At 41.5% G+C, this 18,211-nt stretch overlaps 1 protein-coding gene across 1 annotated transcript in view; it reads left to right on the top strand.

The window, feature by feature from the left end:
* The window catches only part of MAP4K5 (mitogen-activated protein kinase kinase kinase kinase 5), a 604,667-nt gene that overhangs the window by 290,099 nt on the left and 296,357 nt on the right, over window positions 1-18,211 (top strand). Inside the window, exons 16-17 of the mRNA XM_069208688.1 lie at window positions 5,421-5,465; window positions 16,175-16,217. Coding sequence (XP_069064789.1) covers window positions 5,421-5,465; window positions 16,175-16,217 — 88 coding nt within the window. The remainder of the gene's footprint in view (window positions 1-5,420; window positions 5,466-16,174; window positions 16,218-18,211) is intronic.

The raw sequence follows: 18,211 nt of genomic DNA on the forward strand, positions 1-18,211 counted from the left end.
GTATGCGTACTGGACCACTTTCTCATGTTTTATGTCAATGGGACTTGAACGCAGATAGATTTCAGATTACCTAGAGAGATAAGTATGAATTTACATGGAGGAGTAATGTACAGGATGCTACTCACATTATTTACCGTCCCCCAAGACAACATAGTTGGAATTAAGAAAGATGAGCAAGTCCACAAAATAATTAGTTAGTTGATGTGTATGATTACCTTTTTCAAGATTCTTCAGCCCTTCGCAGAAGGAGACTGTTTACGTTTTCATTTTCTAGGTGCACATTTCCAAGATTATTTGTGCCCTTGCCTTTTCTGTACTTAGAATTTGATACATGGAGGACATTTACAGTTCAAGGTTTTCTTTTTTCACCTGTATATGTCAAAGGACAATAGTTCATGTGTTAAAGAACATGTTCTCATGTTTGATATGTTAATATGAATATAAGTGCATTACTGATCAACACTTATGACTTATCTGTTTTCTCTCTTGACATCTCATCCATGTGCTATATTAACACATCCACCATTCTGAATCTAGGCAAGGTCTGCAGTTCTGTAACAAAAGTACAAACGTTTCCATATTGCAGAGGCTGTGCATCTATCCTCTAGACATTTCTATGTGGATTCTTGTGTTCCTGGGTCTTATGGGATGAGTGCCATTGAATGCATTCATTGTTACTCAGCTTTATCTCTGCAGAATTCTGGACACAATTGAATAGATTCATTTTATATTCTTGAAAATGTGAAAATGGTATAGATGAGGTTGTATTTTCTTTAACTTGGTCTCTTGGACATTTTTATAGGCTGTGTTCTCATAATACCTGTTAGTCCCAATATTATTGAGTCATGGCCCTCTATTACCATAAAAAGACTATGCATCAGGAAATGGGTTAACTTCTGATTACTTCACTATCTGGAGCGAGTTGAGACAGAATTGCCAGCTTTTTGTTATTCTTTTCTTTCTCGTCCTTAAACTGCTGCTCCTCAATATACAACACTTGGATGTCATCAAAGACATCAACCTAAGAGCATTAAAAATTTCAGAGCAGTAGTTTATTCTGATGATATCTGTTTCATATCAGGACACCCACAATATCAGCTATAATGGAAGTACCATAAACCCATAATTAAATCATTGAATATTCTGTGCTCTAAATAAATGGAAAATAAATCTGATTCTCCACGGCAGCCAACATCACCAACTCGTATGTGAGTGAAGTAAGCAGAACTGAACCTGGGGACAATCAGGCAGTTTCTTCCAAGATAAGCGGGGTGGGATGTTGAAATATCTAAAGTGATTAGTCGGACTACTGAAAGCCTTACTGTATAAATGACATGGAACACATCATTTCCATATTCACATGGAGCAACATAATCTGCAGTGGAGCTGTGGTCGTTATATTTTAGGAAAATTGCCAGAGGCATACATTTATTACATTTACGTCATGTACCAACATTTCTTTCTTGCTGTCCAAGCTTCACAGTAGTTTCTTGCCTATTTTACAAATGATCAGTGTCAGCAGTGAATTCAGGCAGAAAAGGAATTACTCAATCCCTGTAACATCCTAAACTTTATTACACAAACATAGTTCATGAGCACCCATTAAAAAAGTAAGTAAAAATAGTCAAAGGTCTTATAGAATTGGAGTAGAAAAAGTCACAAGAGGAACTTGGAAAATGTAGGGATAAGCCTATTCATTTATCCTTAGGATGGTTCACACCCTATTTCATTTGCTCAGTAAAAGGCAAAATGTCACTTTAAAAATGCTCTTTTAAGTAATTTCCTCAAATTAACATCTTGTGTGATTAAGGAAGAATTTTTATCTACTTGATCTTGTAGATGTAACTGTAAAATTTACCAAACAGGGCAACTCAAAACAGAGTTTATTCGTTTGTAAAGCTTTACCCTTCAATACTCCTGAGGAAAGGTATACAAAAAATAGAACAGTGATCATCTGATAAGCAACTGTGCATCACTCTTAAAATGCATTCGGCTGTTCTTTTCTTAAAACTAAAATACCAGCCATCACCACACAAGCTTAAATCAAAATCATCCATTAGACCTCTTGTATGTTCATTAAGATCTACTGTCTGTGCAAACTTCCCTACAATTTCCAATTGGAATTCTGATTGTTACCGGAGGAGCAGGGTATTAATGCTAAGAGGGGGTAATACTGGGACCAACAAATTATAAATCCTCTTGATACATATACAGCTAATACAGTATAATGAATTTCATGAAACAGTTTGTCCAAAACCCTTACATTTTTCTTAATGAAGTGCAAATGATTTGAGTCCATCTTTTGCCCTGGAATGTGCAGATATAGGCTGTTCACATCCACGGCCTTCAGAAGATTAATGCACACCAGCTAAATAGGCATGTCTTGAAAGAATGTTAGTGGGTGCTTAGTAACAAAGAGTTGGAAGACTTCTGTGCTTAAATCTCAAACATTTTGCTATTTTAAAATACTCTGATACCAAGTGCATAGGTTCAGTTTTTGAGAAGAAAGGACAAGACCTCATAATGGATCGGTCAGGAGCATATGTCTATGCTGTTCTCAAAATCATTAAACTAAAACAATTCATTGTTTCCAACTGGCTACACCAGCACAGTTATCCAAACCCCCCTATCCGATAGCCATAGAGGCTGCTGTGCAGTTCAAATCCTACATTCAGGATATTGCACAAGAAACTTCATAAATGGTATAGTCCTATACTAGTGCATTCTTAAGTTCTCATTTGGTTCAATCATGTTTAAGTATAAGGGAAGAATATGCTGAAAAACACTCCCAGAGAACCTTTTCATGCAACTCCGCTATCCTAATGTTATATTCAGTTTTTTTTTTTTTTTTTAAAGTCTCAATTTCCAAGGAAAAATAGGCCATGCTTTCATGTCTCTAAAATTGTGGTGCAATATTAATTTTCTGATTGGTGTACAATTCCTGTGTGATAATATATTGTTTCATTGTTTAACTCATTCAATTCATTGCATAGTCAAGCATGTGATTATCTTCTCTTATATAATTATCCTTTCCGGCTTCCTCTGTGCATTGTGAGCACATGAATGTGTATCTCATCTCAGAAGGTAATGACAATTCCAATATGACTAGATAACTAGAAAACAAAATACAGAAGTACAGTTGAAACATTCACGCCCGTGTCTAATTGTTAACTGCTAATTCATAGAAATTTGTCAGTTGTGGTACCTTAAAACACCAAATCAAATATACTCTTGTGGGATTATATTTTCTGGTGTGCTGCTGCTACCTTTGCTTATCTATTTGTTTCTCAGTCTCCTCATTGTATATTGCAGAACAGGACTCCTCAAAAGTATGTAAATTCTGGTGGTTGCGCCTTTTGCCATTACGTCTACATAACGTGTTACTGTGAAGTAGTTAAGCCCCTCTTTATTGATTTTGCAACTTTCAAAGTATTTACTGACTGCACCATGTTTGCTACTTTTACTCTAACTACGTGTGGGTGTATTGTACTGGGAGAAAACTAGGCGCTCTGGGTAGCGAGGTGAATATCAACGAAGAATTTCGAATCTCGAAATGGACTTTGGATCATAGCAATCTTGGAACAACAGATCAATTAATTCTACTATTTGGATTTGGACAGTGATACTGTAATTGGGGATTATGTTGGAAATAATCCTATTAATTTTCAGAAATATGACAAAACATTGCCTATGTATACTGACTCATGAGTACTATTATTTTTCATGTAATGAGTGCCTCTTGTACTTTATGTTTGCTACTTTTGCCCAGTCTTCTGTAGTTTGTTGTAATTTAGAAACAAATGTAATACTTGTTACCATGATAGAACTGCAAGTTTTCAAAGTGTTGGATTTTTTGAAATGCTAAGTATAAAGCAGATTTTGTACAGTGATGCGGTCAATATTGATGTTTATTTGTAATTATGATTTTATTCTTGAAAATGCTTGGCTGCTAAAATTTGATATTTTTGTTAATGATGGCACTTTTGTGTTGATTGAGCCACGCTTATATCTTCTTTTTAGTCTTTGTAACAAAAGTTTGCCACATAGAAATATTACAGTGTATACATTTCGTATATTGGTTTGATTGGTGCCTGTGGATTTTGCCTTTTCAGAGCTTCCATTGTAATCATGTGCTTAATTTGTCGTCTTTTTCAAGTTTTCAAAGTTTGAACTTTACAAAAGGCATAAAGATTTTCAAAACTTTGCTTGCAGAAAAATTTGATTACAGCACTATTTTTGCAAGATAAGGCTTTGGCATTTTTTGCTGAGATTTTTCCTTTCAAACTAAAAAAAAAAAAACTACTTTTGTAGATTTTTTTCTGTTGCAATTTAGAATTACAACTTCATATGTGTTACAAAGGTTACAAAGTTTGCAGGGTAAAGACTTTGAAATCTTGCACATCCCTAGTTAGTTCCCAGACTTAGACCGAGTTTGCCTTCAGCAGGCAGATTGCTCCTGGAGAGTGTGCATGCTCTGCAGTGGCGAAAGTAAGGTTAAGGTTTCATAGTGAATTCCAGTCTTGTAGGTATTGCCCTTCCTAAGAGAAAAATATTTTTCCCCAGGCCCTTGTGCCAAGTGGAAGTCTCCAAGAATGTATTTGGTAACACAGCCTCGGATTTGGGTTCTGACATCAGCCCTTGGTTTAGGAGATCACGCGTAGGTTGTCCATGTCACCCACATGACTCACTTTGTCTTTTTTTAAATTATTTTTTCTCTCTTGATGACTCAAATGGGACAGTCGTTATATCTGACACACCTCTTTAACTGCTGCAGCGGTTTACAGTTGACGTTCATAGAGAGCCTGTCGGAGCATGCAACTTAATAACGAGGAAGCAGTATAGGGCAGTGGTTCCCAACCTTTTGATTTCTGTGGACCCCCACTTTAACATTAATGGAACTCAGGGACCCCCACTGAATCATCATGGGAATCCGGGGGACCCCCGCCTGAGTCATTACTGGAAGCTGGGGACCTAATTTGTCAATATTTAATGATATTTTTTAATTTTCTAGGCTCTCGCAGACCCCCAGGGGTCCCCGGACCACAGGTTGGGAACCACTGGTATAGGGTGTTGGAGATTCAGAATCTGTGAACTGTTCTGGGGCACTCTTTGTTGAACGGAGCCTGCTGGAATAAATGCTACCTGGCAGTACAGTTAAAAAAAAAAAAAAAAGTATCAATGTCCCCATTTGTGATGCCATTGACAAAGTTTGGTATTAATGTTTTGTCCGCCCCTAGAAATATTTCTTCTCGCTTAGAAGCTGATTTTGATATTGATCAGGGGACTGTACTTCTGACTAAATGAAAACACCTCTGCGCTGCACATGGAAGGAGTTTTAGTTAATTTATTTGTTGCATGCATGCATTAAGTCAAAGTAAAATGTGAAGTGGTGATTTCAAGTTCATAATCTTTTTATTTAGGGCACAGCTCACACGATTTGGCGATAGCTTTGAGGATCCTGAAGAGTAAGTTATTTTTTTTTCTTTACATTTTAAACCTTTGCCTTAGCTTGTTACCTTTTTAATTTGATAAATTAACCACTGAAAAACATCTGAATAATATATTGAGCATTTCGTTTATATTAGATGTGTTCTGAATGTTGAACCATTCAATTAATCATTGTGGAATCTAAAATTAGACCTTATTTACAGTGCCGAAGGTGTCCCCCGACTACTTCAGACCGCCCCCTTTTATGAGCACCTTGCAGGGGTAATCAGTAGCAGAAATTAACATTAGCTTGAAATGCTTGCCAGCCATATTTCAGGATCAAGACCAAGTACTCCTTCCGTACACTTGTCATTGGACACTGGCCAGTGTCCTTCCTTTGGCTATGACGCTGAACGTACCTCTTTTTTGTTTTCTATGTGCCATTTTCTTTGCTGACATCTTCTTTCTTCGCTACCGTCTTCTTTCTTCTTCGCCACCGTCTTCTTTCTTCTTCGCCATATGCCGTCTTCTTTCTTTGCTGCATGCCGTCTTCTTTCTTCTTTGCCGCATGCCATCTTCTCTGTCTTCTTTCATCGCTCCCGTCTTCTTTGCTGCATGCCGTCTTCTTTCTTTGCTGCATACCGTCTTCTTTCTTCTTTGCCGCATGCCATCTTCTCTGTCTTCTTTCATCGCTCCCATCTTCTTCGCTGCATGCCGTCTTCTCGGTCTTCTTTCTTTGCTGCCTTTCTTCTTTCTTCTTCGCTACATGTAGTCTTCTTTCTTAGCTGCCATCTTTCTTCTTCACTGCATGCCGCCTTCTTTCTTCGCTGTTGTCTTCTGTCTTCTTTCTTTGTTGCGTCTTCTGTCTTCTTCGCGGCATACCGTCTCCTTTCTTCACTGTCTTCTTTCTTTGCTACCCAACGCTTGTTTTTTTAAAGCATTTCACTCATGGAAAACATGTGCACATGGAAACCAGTTGCACCTTTTTTCCAAAAGCAATTAGTGACAAAAGCCTACCTAACTCGTTCGAGCACGACAACAAAACAGACCAGGAGCTTGGAGTACGGTCTTTAGCATACTCTCAAACATCTGAACAATGTGGGAGATTTACATTTTAAGATTAATAGGAGCAGGCAGAATAGGCTAGAGATCCACCTTCGCCTAGTCCCATTCATCAGGCAATCAGTGTTCCTCGACTCTTCCCAAATCAACCACTGAAAACCCTGCATGTGCTTTTGTAATGAAATTTATGTACATTGTTTCAGTCACTGGAACATACGCTGGGTGAATGTGTGTGACTGTATAAATGGTGTATTTCATGATGGGGAGCAACAAAGCGTCATACATCTAGTGGCTTTGGTAGACAACTCAAGATCATGGATAAACAAGCACTGGCAAAGCCAATAGGTTTCGCCTTTGTTTTTTTCTTTTTTATCTAACTAGATTATAAATATTAAAGAGATGTTACAATGATGTTTTTTAAATTTGATAAATGGTTAATAGTTGTTTGTTTATTAATTCAACATACATCACTAAATAAACAACTATTAATGGTTTATCAAATTAAAAAGAAATATATATAACGTTTTTCTGATATTTGTAATCCAGTTAGATGGTAAGATAGAATGCAAAAGAAAAAACAAAGGGTGAAACCTGTTTGCTTTGTTAATGCCTGTTTCCTGTGTGACGGTTTTCCATTTTCTATTTCTTATTCTTCCCCCTTTGTGCATATTTTCCCCCTCTCTTGTTCTCAGGAGATGTCTGATGAGGAAAATGAGTGTTGGTCCACAAAAATGAGTGCTGGCCCCCAAAAATGAGTGCTGGCGGTCCCTTCGGCAACCACCGACTCACATTAAGTACTGACGGTAATTCCTGTAGTGGGAGCTTGACTGGTCCTATAGATAGAACCACATTTCATAAGGGAATTGCACAGGCTTCATATTGAGCATAGAATTCAATCATTAGTTTCAGGGGTGTGGAATTCCTATTCCCGACGCCCAGGATATATCGTTTGGGGTTGAGGACATCAAGTTTTTATGTTTATCTTGTCCTTGGGAAAAGTAGGCCCACCCCCTGCAGCACAAACCCTTTGGCTGCCAGTTTACAGTGAAGGGAACTGTCTGTAGCTAAGGTAATATTTGTGCCCATATGTTAATGCTGTTGTACTTGTATTTATGGGTCATTAATGCAAAGCCTTTACTGTTAGGGTGTGCACTGCAAATAAATGGTGTAAGCTCTCACTGCACTACTGACTGTGGTTCCAGTAAACAAATGTGCACGCAAGTTTGTGAAGTGTAACAATACGATGCTATGTATAATGCTTTCAAAATGCTCTCTGTTTGGGTGTAAAAGTTTGCAGAAGCTTGTAAGCTAAATAGATGATTATTTGCTTCCAAAACAAAATATTCTGAAAGAAATGCAACTAGGAAAACTACGTTTTGCTAAATGACCGAGAAATTTTAGTTAATATTTCTTTGAAGCGTCATTTAGTAAAATATGTTGATGGATGCAGCTATTTCCCAAAAATATTTGCAATGAAAAATTAGTGTAACCAGTTTCAGCAAGATTATGGGAAACATGAAAATAAACAAACGTTGGCAAAGCCAACCAATCCAACATTGGTGGTCAGTCTTTTGGTTTTGTCAGTGCATGTCTTGTTTAGATGTGGCTTTTGTAAAACTTTGTTGTGAGAGAGAAGAGAGAGAGGAAAAAAAATACGTCTTTGCATTACTGCAGATTTATGTTTTTTATGAGTTCACAGAACCTTACAGAAGTAGACCAGGAAATCGTACTCCTAGAAAATATTTGTGTATTTTAGCACAAGCAAATATGCACGTGTAGATTTGCTCATGCGAAAATCTATTGAGCCTTTACAAGTTAACTTTGCCTCCAACCTATTTTTTTCCCAGCCCTGGAAGAACTTTCATTTCTGCCCTTTACAGGAGTACATTTCCAACCTTTCTCAGTATGGATTTTTTTTTTTAGAAGAGCTGGTGAAAATCCTTAAACAATGCAAGTTAGTAGGTTTGCACAGACTCAAAGGCATTCCAACCCTGTAACTATTGCTTTCTGCTTCCTCCAGCCCCAATATATAGATATGGGGAAAGTTGGCAAAATAAGGAAATTGGTAGTATTCAAGCCCTACTATAGTATTAGCCCTGGCATAATCGGAGAGGCTATTATCAAAGCTCCTATATGATGAGATTGCTGCCATAATTTGTCGTACAGATGGTTCCAAAGGGACAAGTAGATTTTTTACAGGGCAAGTAGATTTATGGAGCAAGCTGTCCCATGGACAAGCAGATATTTTATTAAATTCCACACCCCTGAATTTAATGTATTGCAGATCCGAGCAACAAGTACACATGGTGTTAGAGGGATTTCTGGTAGATGGAAGAGCAGCAGCGGGCGAGGTTGTGGGGTACTTTTTCAAAGGTGGGGATGGTACTAGTCAAAACTCCACTTACCAAAAGAGATTGTTCTCAGCTATGTGATTAGTGATGACATAGAAAAATGCTTGCAGCAACTGCGTGCAGTGCATGATAGCCCCAGGTCTTGCAGCCATTGTACACCCGTGTGCCATAACAGTTTCACATTGCGCGTCAGGCACCCAGACGATTTTTGCTAGGTTGGTAAAGTGATCAAAAAGACAATGGACTTCTGTAGACCCATCACCAACTTTCCCATATATTTCATCTATATTGCGCTTGTGTGTCATGTGCCACCTTAATACCTAAGTATCTAAGGTGCACTGGTTACCATAAAAGGGAGCAATTCAGATGTTTGCCCAGCCAGCCACAGCAAGGGTAACAGTCTAGTCTTAGCCTGATTCACTGTGAGCCTGTATACCTCACCAAAGTGTAGTAGCACCTACATCAGAAGCAGGGCAGACGCCATCAAGTTTTGTAGCTAGACCATTATTTCTTGTTCCTACAGAAACACCACATGTTTGTTGTCTCCTTTCATCTGGTAGAGACTTCTGGCTGCAGATTCCTTATCCTTAGAATTATTCCCCAAGGGTCAGACTGGCTCGGGAAGATTTTTCATGCGCAGTACCCCTGTGTGCCATCTGCACCGAAAATGACGCCCATTGCACCTATACAGACGCCAGCCAGCGCAGATCCGGGAAGAGCTACCCCTTCAGTGTTTTTAACTTTTTGGCGACGTTTTTTTGAGGTTTTCCTCCTTGTGTGGCAGGATGATATCCAAGAAGGCCGGCTTCAAGCCCTGCCGCACCTGTCACATTGTTTGCCTGTGATGCCTTGAGCGTGACCACCCCCCGAAGTTGTGCTCCGACTGCTGCTCAGTTAACCCAAAAACCTTGAGGGAGTGGTCCCCTCAAGCTTATGGCAGCTTGTCAGATGACTCCATGCCGGTTGAGGTCCCAACAGGGAGGAAGGTCCCAGGGAGTCTTCCTACTCCAAATCTTCAGGACACTCGTGCAATCACAATAAAAAGAAGTTGTTGAAGTGTGCTTCAACTTCTCCATGTCCATCAGCCAACAGGACACAGGAGTGTCAGCATTCTAGGCCTTGCTCAGCAGTTGAGCCTGCTGTAGGGCCAACTCTGTGTTTCCCTGAATTTCCAGGAGCTGGAGCAACCCACGTTCAATCAAGAGCTCTACGACGCCATCTGTGATATTATTTGGGCAGTCAATCAATCATTCAATCAATCATTCAATCAATCAATTACATTTCTTAAGCGCGCTACTCACACGGTAGGGTTGCAAGGTGCTGATTACTGCTCGAAAAGCCATATTTATAGGTGCTTTCTGAAGGTTAGGAGGTCTTGGGTCTTGCGTAGGTTGGTGGGGAGGGAGTTCCAGGTCTTGGCGGCGAGGTGGGAGAAGGATCTGCCGCCGGAGGTGGTGCGTTGGATGCGGGGGACTGTAGCGAGGTCAGCGGAGCGAAGCTGTCAAGTTGGTATGTGGAAGTTGACTCGTTCGTTGAGGTAGGCCGCTATTGTGTCGTGAAGGGCTTTGTGAGCGTGCACAAGGATTTTGAAAATGATCCTTTTGTTGATGGGCAGCCAGTGTAGGGATCTGAGGGATATGTGTTTGTGGGGAGGGAGGTTTAGGATGAGACGTGCGGCTGCGTTCTGGATTCACTGGAGTTTTCTTTGAAGCTTGGCTGTGGTCCCTGCATAGAGAGCGTTGCCGAAGTCCAGTCCGCTGCTTATGAGAGCGTGGGTGACTTCTTGTTTCTAAAGGAATCCATTTGAAAGTTTTGCGTAGCATGCGAAGGGTGTTGAAGCAGGAGAATGATATGGCGTTGATTTGCTGGGTCATGGAGAGAGACGAGTCCAGTATGATGACAAAGTTGCGTGCGTGCGTGAGTGGTGGGTGTTGGGGGTGGTCCGAGTGTGGTGGGCCACCAAGAGTTGTTCCATGCTGCCTTGTTTGGGCCGAAGATGATGATCTCTGTTTTGTCTGAGTTCAATTTGAGGTGGCTTGCTGTCATCCAGTTGGCGATGTTGAGTCGGGCGTGCAGGTTATTCTTGGTGGTAGCTGGGTTCCTAGTGAGGGAGATGATGATCTGGGTGTCGTCAGCGTATGAAATGATGGCGATGCTCCTGTGGACGTGGCTGGAACAACAGGGCATTTCCCTATTAGTTCAACATCTGGTGGGCTCTTTGAACGCCAGAGTGGGCAAACTCAACTGACAATGCTTAGTTGATCACAAATGGTGTCTCCACCCGGAGGTAGCGCAAGGTCTCTTTTAGCAGTGGGGAGAGCCTTGGTTAGATCTGTTTGCCTCCGCAGAGAAAGTGCAGTGTCAGCAGTATTGCGCATTGGAGTTTCCAAGGTGGCAATCACTTGGTGACGGTTTTCATCTTGAGTGGAACTCGGGCCTTTTGTACGCCTTTTCGCCCATACCACTTCTTCCCAGTGTTTTGAAAAAGATCAAGAACATTCGGGCCAAGTAATCTTTGTGGCTCTGGACTGGGCACGAAGAGTCTGGTATCCCGTTCTACTGAACATCGCCATCGATCCTCCTGCCACTTCGGGAGGATCTTCTGTCGCAGCAGTAGGGGAGGGTGCTCAACCCAAACCTATCCTGTCTCCGCCTTCTTGTGTGTAGATTGAGCGGCGGCAGCTGACAGCTTTTGACTTTTTGCCCAAAGTCTGTAATGTAATCTTGGCAGGTGTGCTTCCACCAAAACCTTATATGCCTGTTGTTGGAAGAAATTTGTGGCTTGGTACACAGACAAATCTGTTGACCACCCTTTCTGCCACTTTTTCTGAGGCTCTCTTGTTTGTTTTCTCTGGCCCAGTAGGGCACTGCTGTAGGCACTCTCATGGGTTATCTGTCTGCTATTTCTGCTTTTTTGCAGTTGCCTGTTCAACCTTCCTTGTTTAAGTCTCCCATTGTAAATAGGTTGCTTAAAGGCCTTACCTCGTATGTTTCCCCCATCCACATTTATTATGCCCCGATGGCATCTTAATTTGGTTCGGACATTCCGGATTCTGCACTCCTTTTGAGCCTCTCCACAGTTGTCCTCTCAGGCTTCTTGCTTTGAAAACAGCCTTCCATGTGGCCATTACAACTGCCCCCAGGGTGAGTGAGCCGCAGGCATTGTCATCTAAGCCTCCATACCTTTCCATCTGTCCTGATAAAATGGTGCTTCCGACTAGGCCCTCCTTTCAGCCAAAAGTGGTTACGCCCTTCCATGTAGGCCAATCATCACCTTTCCTACTTTTTACGCACCCCACATACTTCTAAGGAACAGGAGAGACTCCACCCCTTGGACCCAAAATGAGGGTTGGTGTTCTAACTTGATCATACCAAAGAGTTCTGGGTGGGTGATCAACTCTTCGTTGGTTATGTGGGTGCGAAGAAAGGTCAGGCAGTGCAGTAGAGAACCATCTGTATATGGGTCATTCTGTGCTTTAAAAAGAGCTACCCACTGGCTAAGAAGCAACCCCCTGAGGGCTTGCGTGCACATCCCACCAAAGCTAGAGCTACAAGCACTGCATTATCAGACAGATTTCCAGTCCTTGACATCTGTCATGCTGCAGCATGGTCATCTCTGCACACATTTACTAAACACTACTTGGACAGTCAGGTTGGTAAGGACGGGCACTTTGCCTGTTCGGTCCTGCAGGGCTTTCTAGTATCATCTTAGTTCGCAAACCCACCTTCGTAGATGGTATTACTTGAGTATCTATTCTAATTTAAGGAATCTGCGACTAGATGTCTATCAGATGGACAAGTTACTTACCTTCGGTAGCACATTATCTGGTAGAGACAATATCTAGTTGCAGATTCCTTACTGACCCATCCATCCTCCCCACTCTTTGAACTGATTTCTAGGGACAGAGATTCTCCCTCAGGATCCTAGTTTTGATGCAGCAGTGGTCCGTGTTCTTTAAGGCTCTGCACTTCTGGCATGGAAAGTCGTGAAAAGAAACTGACGTCCGTGCTCTGGGGTGGTGCCTATAGATGACCCGTAATGTCCTATCTGGCCTGGACGATGCAGACGACTGACGCGGAGCCTATCGACGCCACCAAACAGCATGCTTGGGTACTGCTTGAGAACAAAATTTCCAGATCCAGACTGATGCATAGGGAAACTCTAAAGTAAGGAATCTGCAACTAGATATTGTCTCTACCATATATAAGGTGTTACTGAAGGTAATTAACTTGTCCATTGATGCCAGAGTTTCCTACTGGTGAGTCACAAGTCAGTGTTTGGTGGCTTGCTAAATTCCTAGTCCATATGTAAGCAATATTTGAATTGATTATATCTGTTTGTGCACCAGTGCAAAGGTGCCTAACAATGTTCCTAAGTACAATTTTGAAACAAACCACTGCAACTGTTCCCAAGCAAGATTCCAGTTGAACCTTCAATGTCATGCAGTGGGTGGTTGTGAGCCTTATCTTAGACCCTCCATGCTGTTCCACAGTGCCTCAATCGCCTCAAAAAAGTGAGTTTTTCATCTTGGAAGATCTTCATCCTGGCAGGATAAATAAAGAAGAATGTATTTAAGCCTTAAAAATTCTGCAAAGGCCATGCAGTGTCTTTGAATCTACTGCGTTTATTTCATGAAGTATCCAATTAGTTCTCTTGAGCACACTCCCAGCAGTTTCGTCAGTACCCTCTTTGCTCTAATGGAAAGACAGTCCCCTGAGATTGAGAGGCTGTTATCCAGTGCTTAAGGAAGAGCTTTCCCAATTGATACCCTACCCTCAGCAAATCACTGAAAATGCAGGTCTTTCCACTTTGACCTCCGTTTGGTGTCCTCCGCTTTGTCAAACTGGTATTAGCCAAGGTTGAAGAAGCACAAACCTTCTGCTACTTTTTAGTAGATTGACATCTATGCAGGTTTATTTGTTCTAGAGCTGTCCATTGCTCGAGCCTTTGAGTGTTCTGCTGCTGCTCTGTGGCTTGGAGGCTGAGTCCCATAACTCCAGGCAGGCCCATGTACAGCCATCCTAAAAGTGAATTGGTCAATTTTGTTGCTCTTGGATGGTTTACCGAGGATGTCCTTCCTGATATCCTCGATGATCCAGTAGCTTTAGTATCTAGTGTTGCAGACTTCCAATCGCTGACAGAGCCCCTTGTCATTCTAACTAGGAATTATAGATATACCAGATTACATTGCCTCAGCGTGTTTTTTGTTAGTGGTTTGCACTGCTGCTTCTTGTTTTGTACCTTCAGTCAGTGTTTCCGTCTCTCCTGCAGACTGTTACTTCCTTTCCCTCACTTCCCTTTCAGCAGCTGATTGTCTCTCACACAAGCTTGCTCCTCTTACCTGTTCTTGCAACTTGGACTTCAGCACACCTTTATCATACCAATAGCACACAAGGCCCTTGAGGCTCAGAGCAAAGAATCAACCACCCACCCCTTTTATTTTGAGGTGCCCCTGTGAACATGGGACCATCCTTGAACAGTCCCCCAAGCAGTTCCAGGCTTCCTGGAGCTGCTCTGGGGTGCCTGCCAGTTGGCAGCACTACCTTCTGATCCCAACACCCATGTTCAGTCCGAGTGGACTCTTCTCTCCCCCGTGTTTCTCGAACCAGGTTATTGTCACTTATCTAGCTACAGGGCCATTCTTTGGGTCCAGCTCTACTCTTGCTACAGCTCCTCCGGTCCAAGTGCTTTCCCATCCACACAGTCTGCCCACTTCCTCTGGCCTTGAGCGAGTTTTGCAGCTGCTGCCATTATGTCTAGGCTGAGGTCACCTGCTCCTTGCATGCCATTGCTCAATTTCCAGGACTGCTACAACACCTACAGCATGTTCCTGTTCATCAGACTTCTGCCATCCTCCACACTTTTCTGCTCATCTCTGGCAACGCAGTCAAATTACTTATCCCCAAACAAATGGCAAATAGTTTTGGTGGTTTTCTTCAGTTTGAATCAACTCCTCATGGTGCTCAAAACACTGCACCTTAAACCTTTGCCATCAGTTGGATATTATACTTCATTATTCAGCAGGGTGTTTCAGAATTTCACTGAGGAGGTTCAGAACTGTAATCTAGCATGTCTGTTCGACCATCTTGCCTGGTCATGCTCCAAAAACTTTGTTTAAAAAGAAAAAGTAGTTTTGTAATGCGAACAATGGAAGTCTGATTATTGCCATGTACTTCGAGGTACATGTCTTGTCTAAATACAGAATGATGGGATCCATACCAGATTTGAAGGGAAACCACTGAGTATGATATAAAATTGAAATATATCTACACAGTGCATTTATTTTTCATGGACATCCTGAAAGCCTGGCATGGAGGGCCCCTCCTTCACCTACAGAGATATCCCTGCTTTTAAGGATGGAATTCTTTATTCTACAAGTTCTGTTTTCCCATAAAAAAGGACAAGGATTTTCAGGCTCCACTGTGTGTGAAGGTCACCTCTCATAACTGTATTAATGGAACCCCTAATGTGATTGATTTTATCTGCCAAAGAGATGTTTGTAAGCTGGTAAAAAGTACGTTGAGAATAAGTACGTTGAGAATTTTGCTCGCAAGCTTGGTGTTTTTTTAATGTCAAGAGCCAGTTTTAGTGCAGAGTAAACACAAACTTGGGAAAACTGTTGCAGATTATAGTTGAGACTTTAAGGGTTGTATAAGTTATCAGCTTGTACTGTTATTGTGCATATTACAAAAAGAAAGCACATAGCATGAATGTAGTATGTGTAAAATTATGTATGCAGCAGAAACAATGAAAACCTATGCAGAAACCAAGGCAATCAAGCATGTTATCGGTTATGAAAGATCCAGCTGAAAAGTTTTTAGAATCATAGCTGAAATTAATACACCTAAAGAATCTAGGAAATGTAGTTTTATTCACATAATAAAAAGGAGAAAATCTATAAGAGTACGTAACACTGAGCTTCTTTGTTATCTCAAACCTTTTGTTTTGTGAATGAAGCCTGGATATACATGAAATCCTATACTGTTTTGAGAAGAAAAACAAATACTTATAATTATATTTTCAATAGTGAAGTCCTAAATGCAGCTTTTCAAATACAATCTAGTAAGGTATTTTACTCCTGTCAAGCCAGAGTTGCTAAAAGGCAGAACTATAGTGATAAACAAAGATTAAGTATTGTCACATTTTTGTTTTGATATCTGAATGATTACTGAGTAGTGTTAAGTGAGCTATAAATATACAAAACATAAAATATAAATCTGAACTCACCAGGAAGAGATTCACATGATGGCTCACAAAACTCTGTATATAAGTATGTATGTAAGGTGCTTTGTGCTTCCCAAGTGTAAACAATGTTTTTGTCATTGTTCTATAGATCAACTCTAAAACGAGTAGTGCCGCCCCCGTTACCTCCCAAGGTAAGCTATGCAACTATCTAGATGGTTGAGGATGTTGAATGCAAAGATTACATGAACATATTGGTGAAGGAATGTTCTTTATCATACATAGGATTTCTTATAGATGTGCAAGTCACACGCTTAAAAATAAGAGATCATTGTTCAGAGACTGATGAATGGAATACTATTAAATTGAGCTGATAGCACCCACTATTTACAGTGCCCTGGAATGGTAGAACTGTGGTAGTGACCAGCACTCCATAAGAAACAATTTGTTTCTAGAATTTCAAATCACAAGAGAAATGTAATGGCTAGCCTCTTTTATATTGTTTACATGCCCCATATAATCTCCATTGTAATGCTTGCAAAATGGATTATTTGAATTGCACAGGTGTAAATCAGTGTTGCCCTTAATGTTCTTTCCGTTCTTAATTGGGTTACATGTCATTTTCTGGTGGATACTTCAAACCATAGATTCCTCAGGCACAAGAATGGATCAGGTAGATTTTTCAGCATAGCCCCTGCATGTAAGTTGGTGGTGTTGTGCGGCTCTGCATCTGCTGTGTTGTGCCCCAGAAGTGACAGCTGACAACCACCTATGAGCACCACCCATGCATGCTGAGATTAGTTCCTTTATTTCTGAGTCTGCACTCACGAATCTGGAGCTGGCTCATAACTTTTTCTTAGTTGACAATTTTTTCTCGCAATTCTTCTATATTGTAAAGAGGAAAATGTCCCTGACTAAGTCTACATTATTTAAGCCTTTTAGGGACTGTTGCAAGCAGATGTTTGCGACAGATCCTCATGAGGTGTCTCTGGTGTTTATCTGATGAGTATGCCCTTATGCAACATAAGACGCTCCAGGATTGTAAAGCCAAGCTGTATGTCACCAAACAACACAAAATTGTTTGTCCCGCTGCTGCTCGAAGTCAAGAGTGCAAACCTGTTCCCTGGTCTCAAGGCTGCTCAGGTGACGAGGCTTCTTTGTGGTCCAAGTGTTCAGATAAGTCAGAGCCCAAAAACAAGCAGAATTCATCAAAGCAGGCCTTTTCCCAGCCCTTCTCCTTCTGAGATGTTGTGAGCACGTCAAGGTGTCCTTCTGTCACACTTCTAGTCCACTGCAGAGGAGCCAATTCTGCAGCTGATCTCAGTCAACCACAAATTTCTAGAGACATGGGCCAAGCCGCAACAGATGGCTCGAAATGCAGGCTGAGCTGTTGCCAGTGGCTGAGAATAATTTAAGCATTTAAAGAATTAAAAGAAGCCTTGTTCGAATATTTGGCACCCTGCTGGATCTCTGTAGCAAGCCTTGGGGCGTCAAGGTTCCACAGAGGCCTCCAATTGGGCTACCGCCCGCGTGTCCACCCTCAGCTCAATCTATGCTTCTGGATCTGACCTCCAATTCAGCTCTGACTCCATAGCCGACTCCACATCTGGCACCATGTTGGTTCCCACCATATCAGCGCCGACCCTATTTTCCTGTCCTACTCTGAACCAAATCGGTCTTGACTGCAACTGAGGTCTCTCCCCAAAACAGTTCTGATGCACCAAGCCCCAGTTCATTCTGATGACAAAATAAGGCCTATACCTGGGAGCTGCCCTCCAGTCCCAAAATAATTCCGTATAAACCTGGTTCAAACTGTTCAGGATGGCCAAGTTATCAGATCAAGACTGGACACTTACTGACTGTATGTGCAGAGCAGTTGCTACTAGCATGGTGCTCTGATGCCACACATTCATGAGATCCATAGGCTTCTCGGGTAACGTTCAGGCAACACTCATGGATATACCTTTTGACATTTCTCACCTGTTTGGCGAGAAAACTGACTCCGCACCAGAGTGATTCAAAGAAAGCAGAACCTTGATTCTCATCCTCTGTCTCACTACACCTGCAAGGTAGTATACTCAACAGTTTTGCCTCTTTTGAAACATCACCAGGGGCTCTGCTTACAGGCTGTGCCAAGCCTCACCACCCCAGCAACTGCCATCCCAGTCTTTTTGCAACAGGAGTTCTG

The sequence above is a fragment of the Pleurodeles waltl genome, chromosome 9 (genome assembly GCF_031143425.1).
Source record: "Pleurodeles waltl isolate 20211129_DDA chromosome 9, aPleWal1.hap1.20221129, whole genome shotgun sequence".
NCBI lineage: Eukaryota > Metazoa > Chordata > Amphibia > Caudata > Salamandridae > Pleurodeles > Pleurodeles waltl.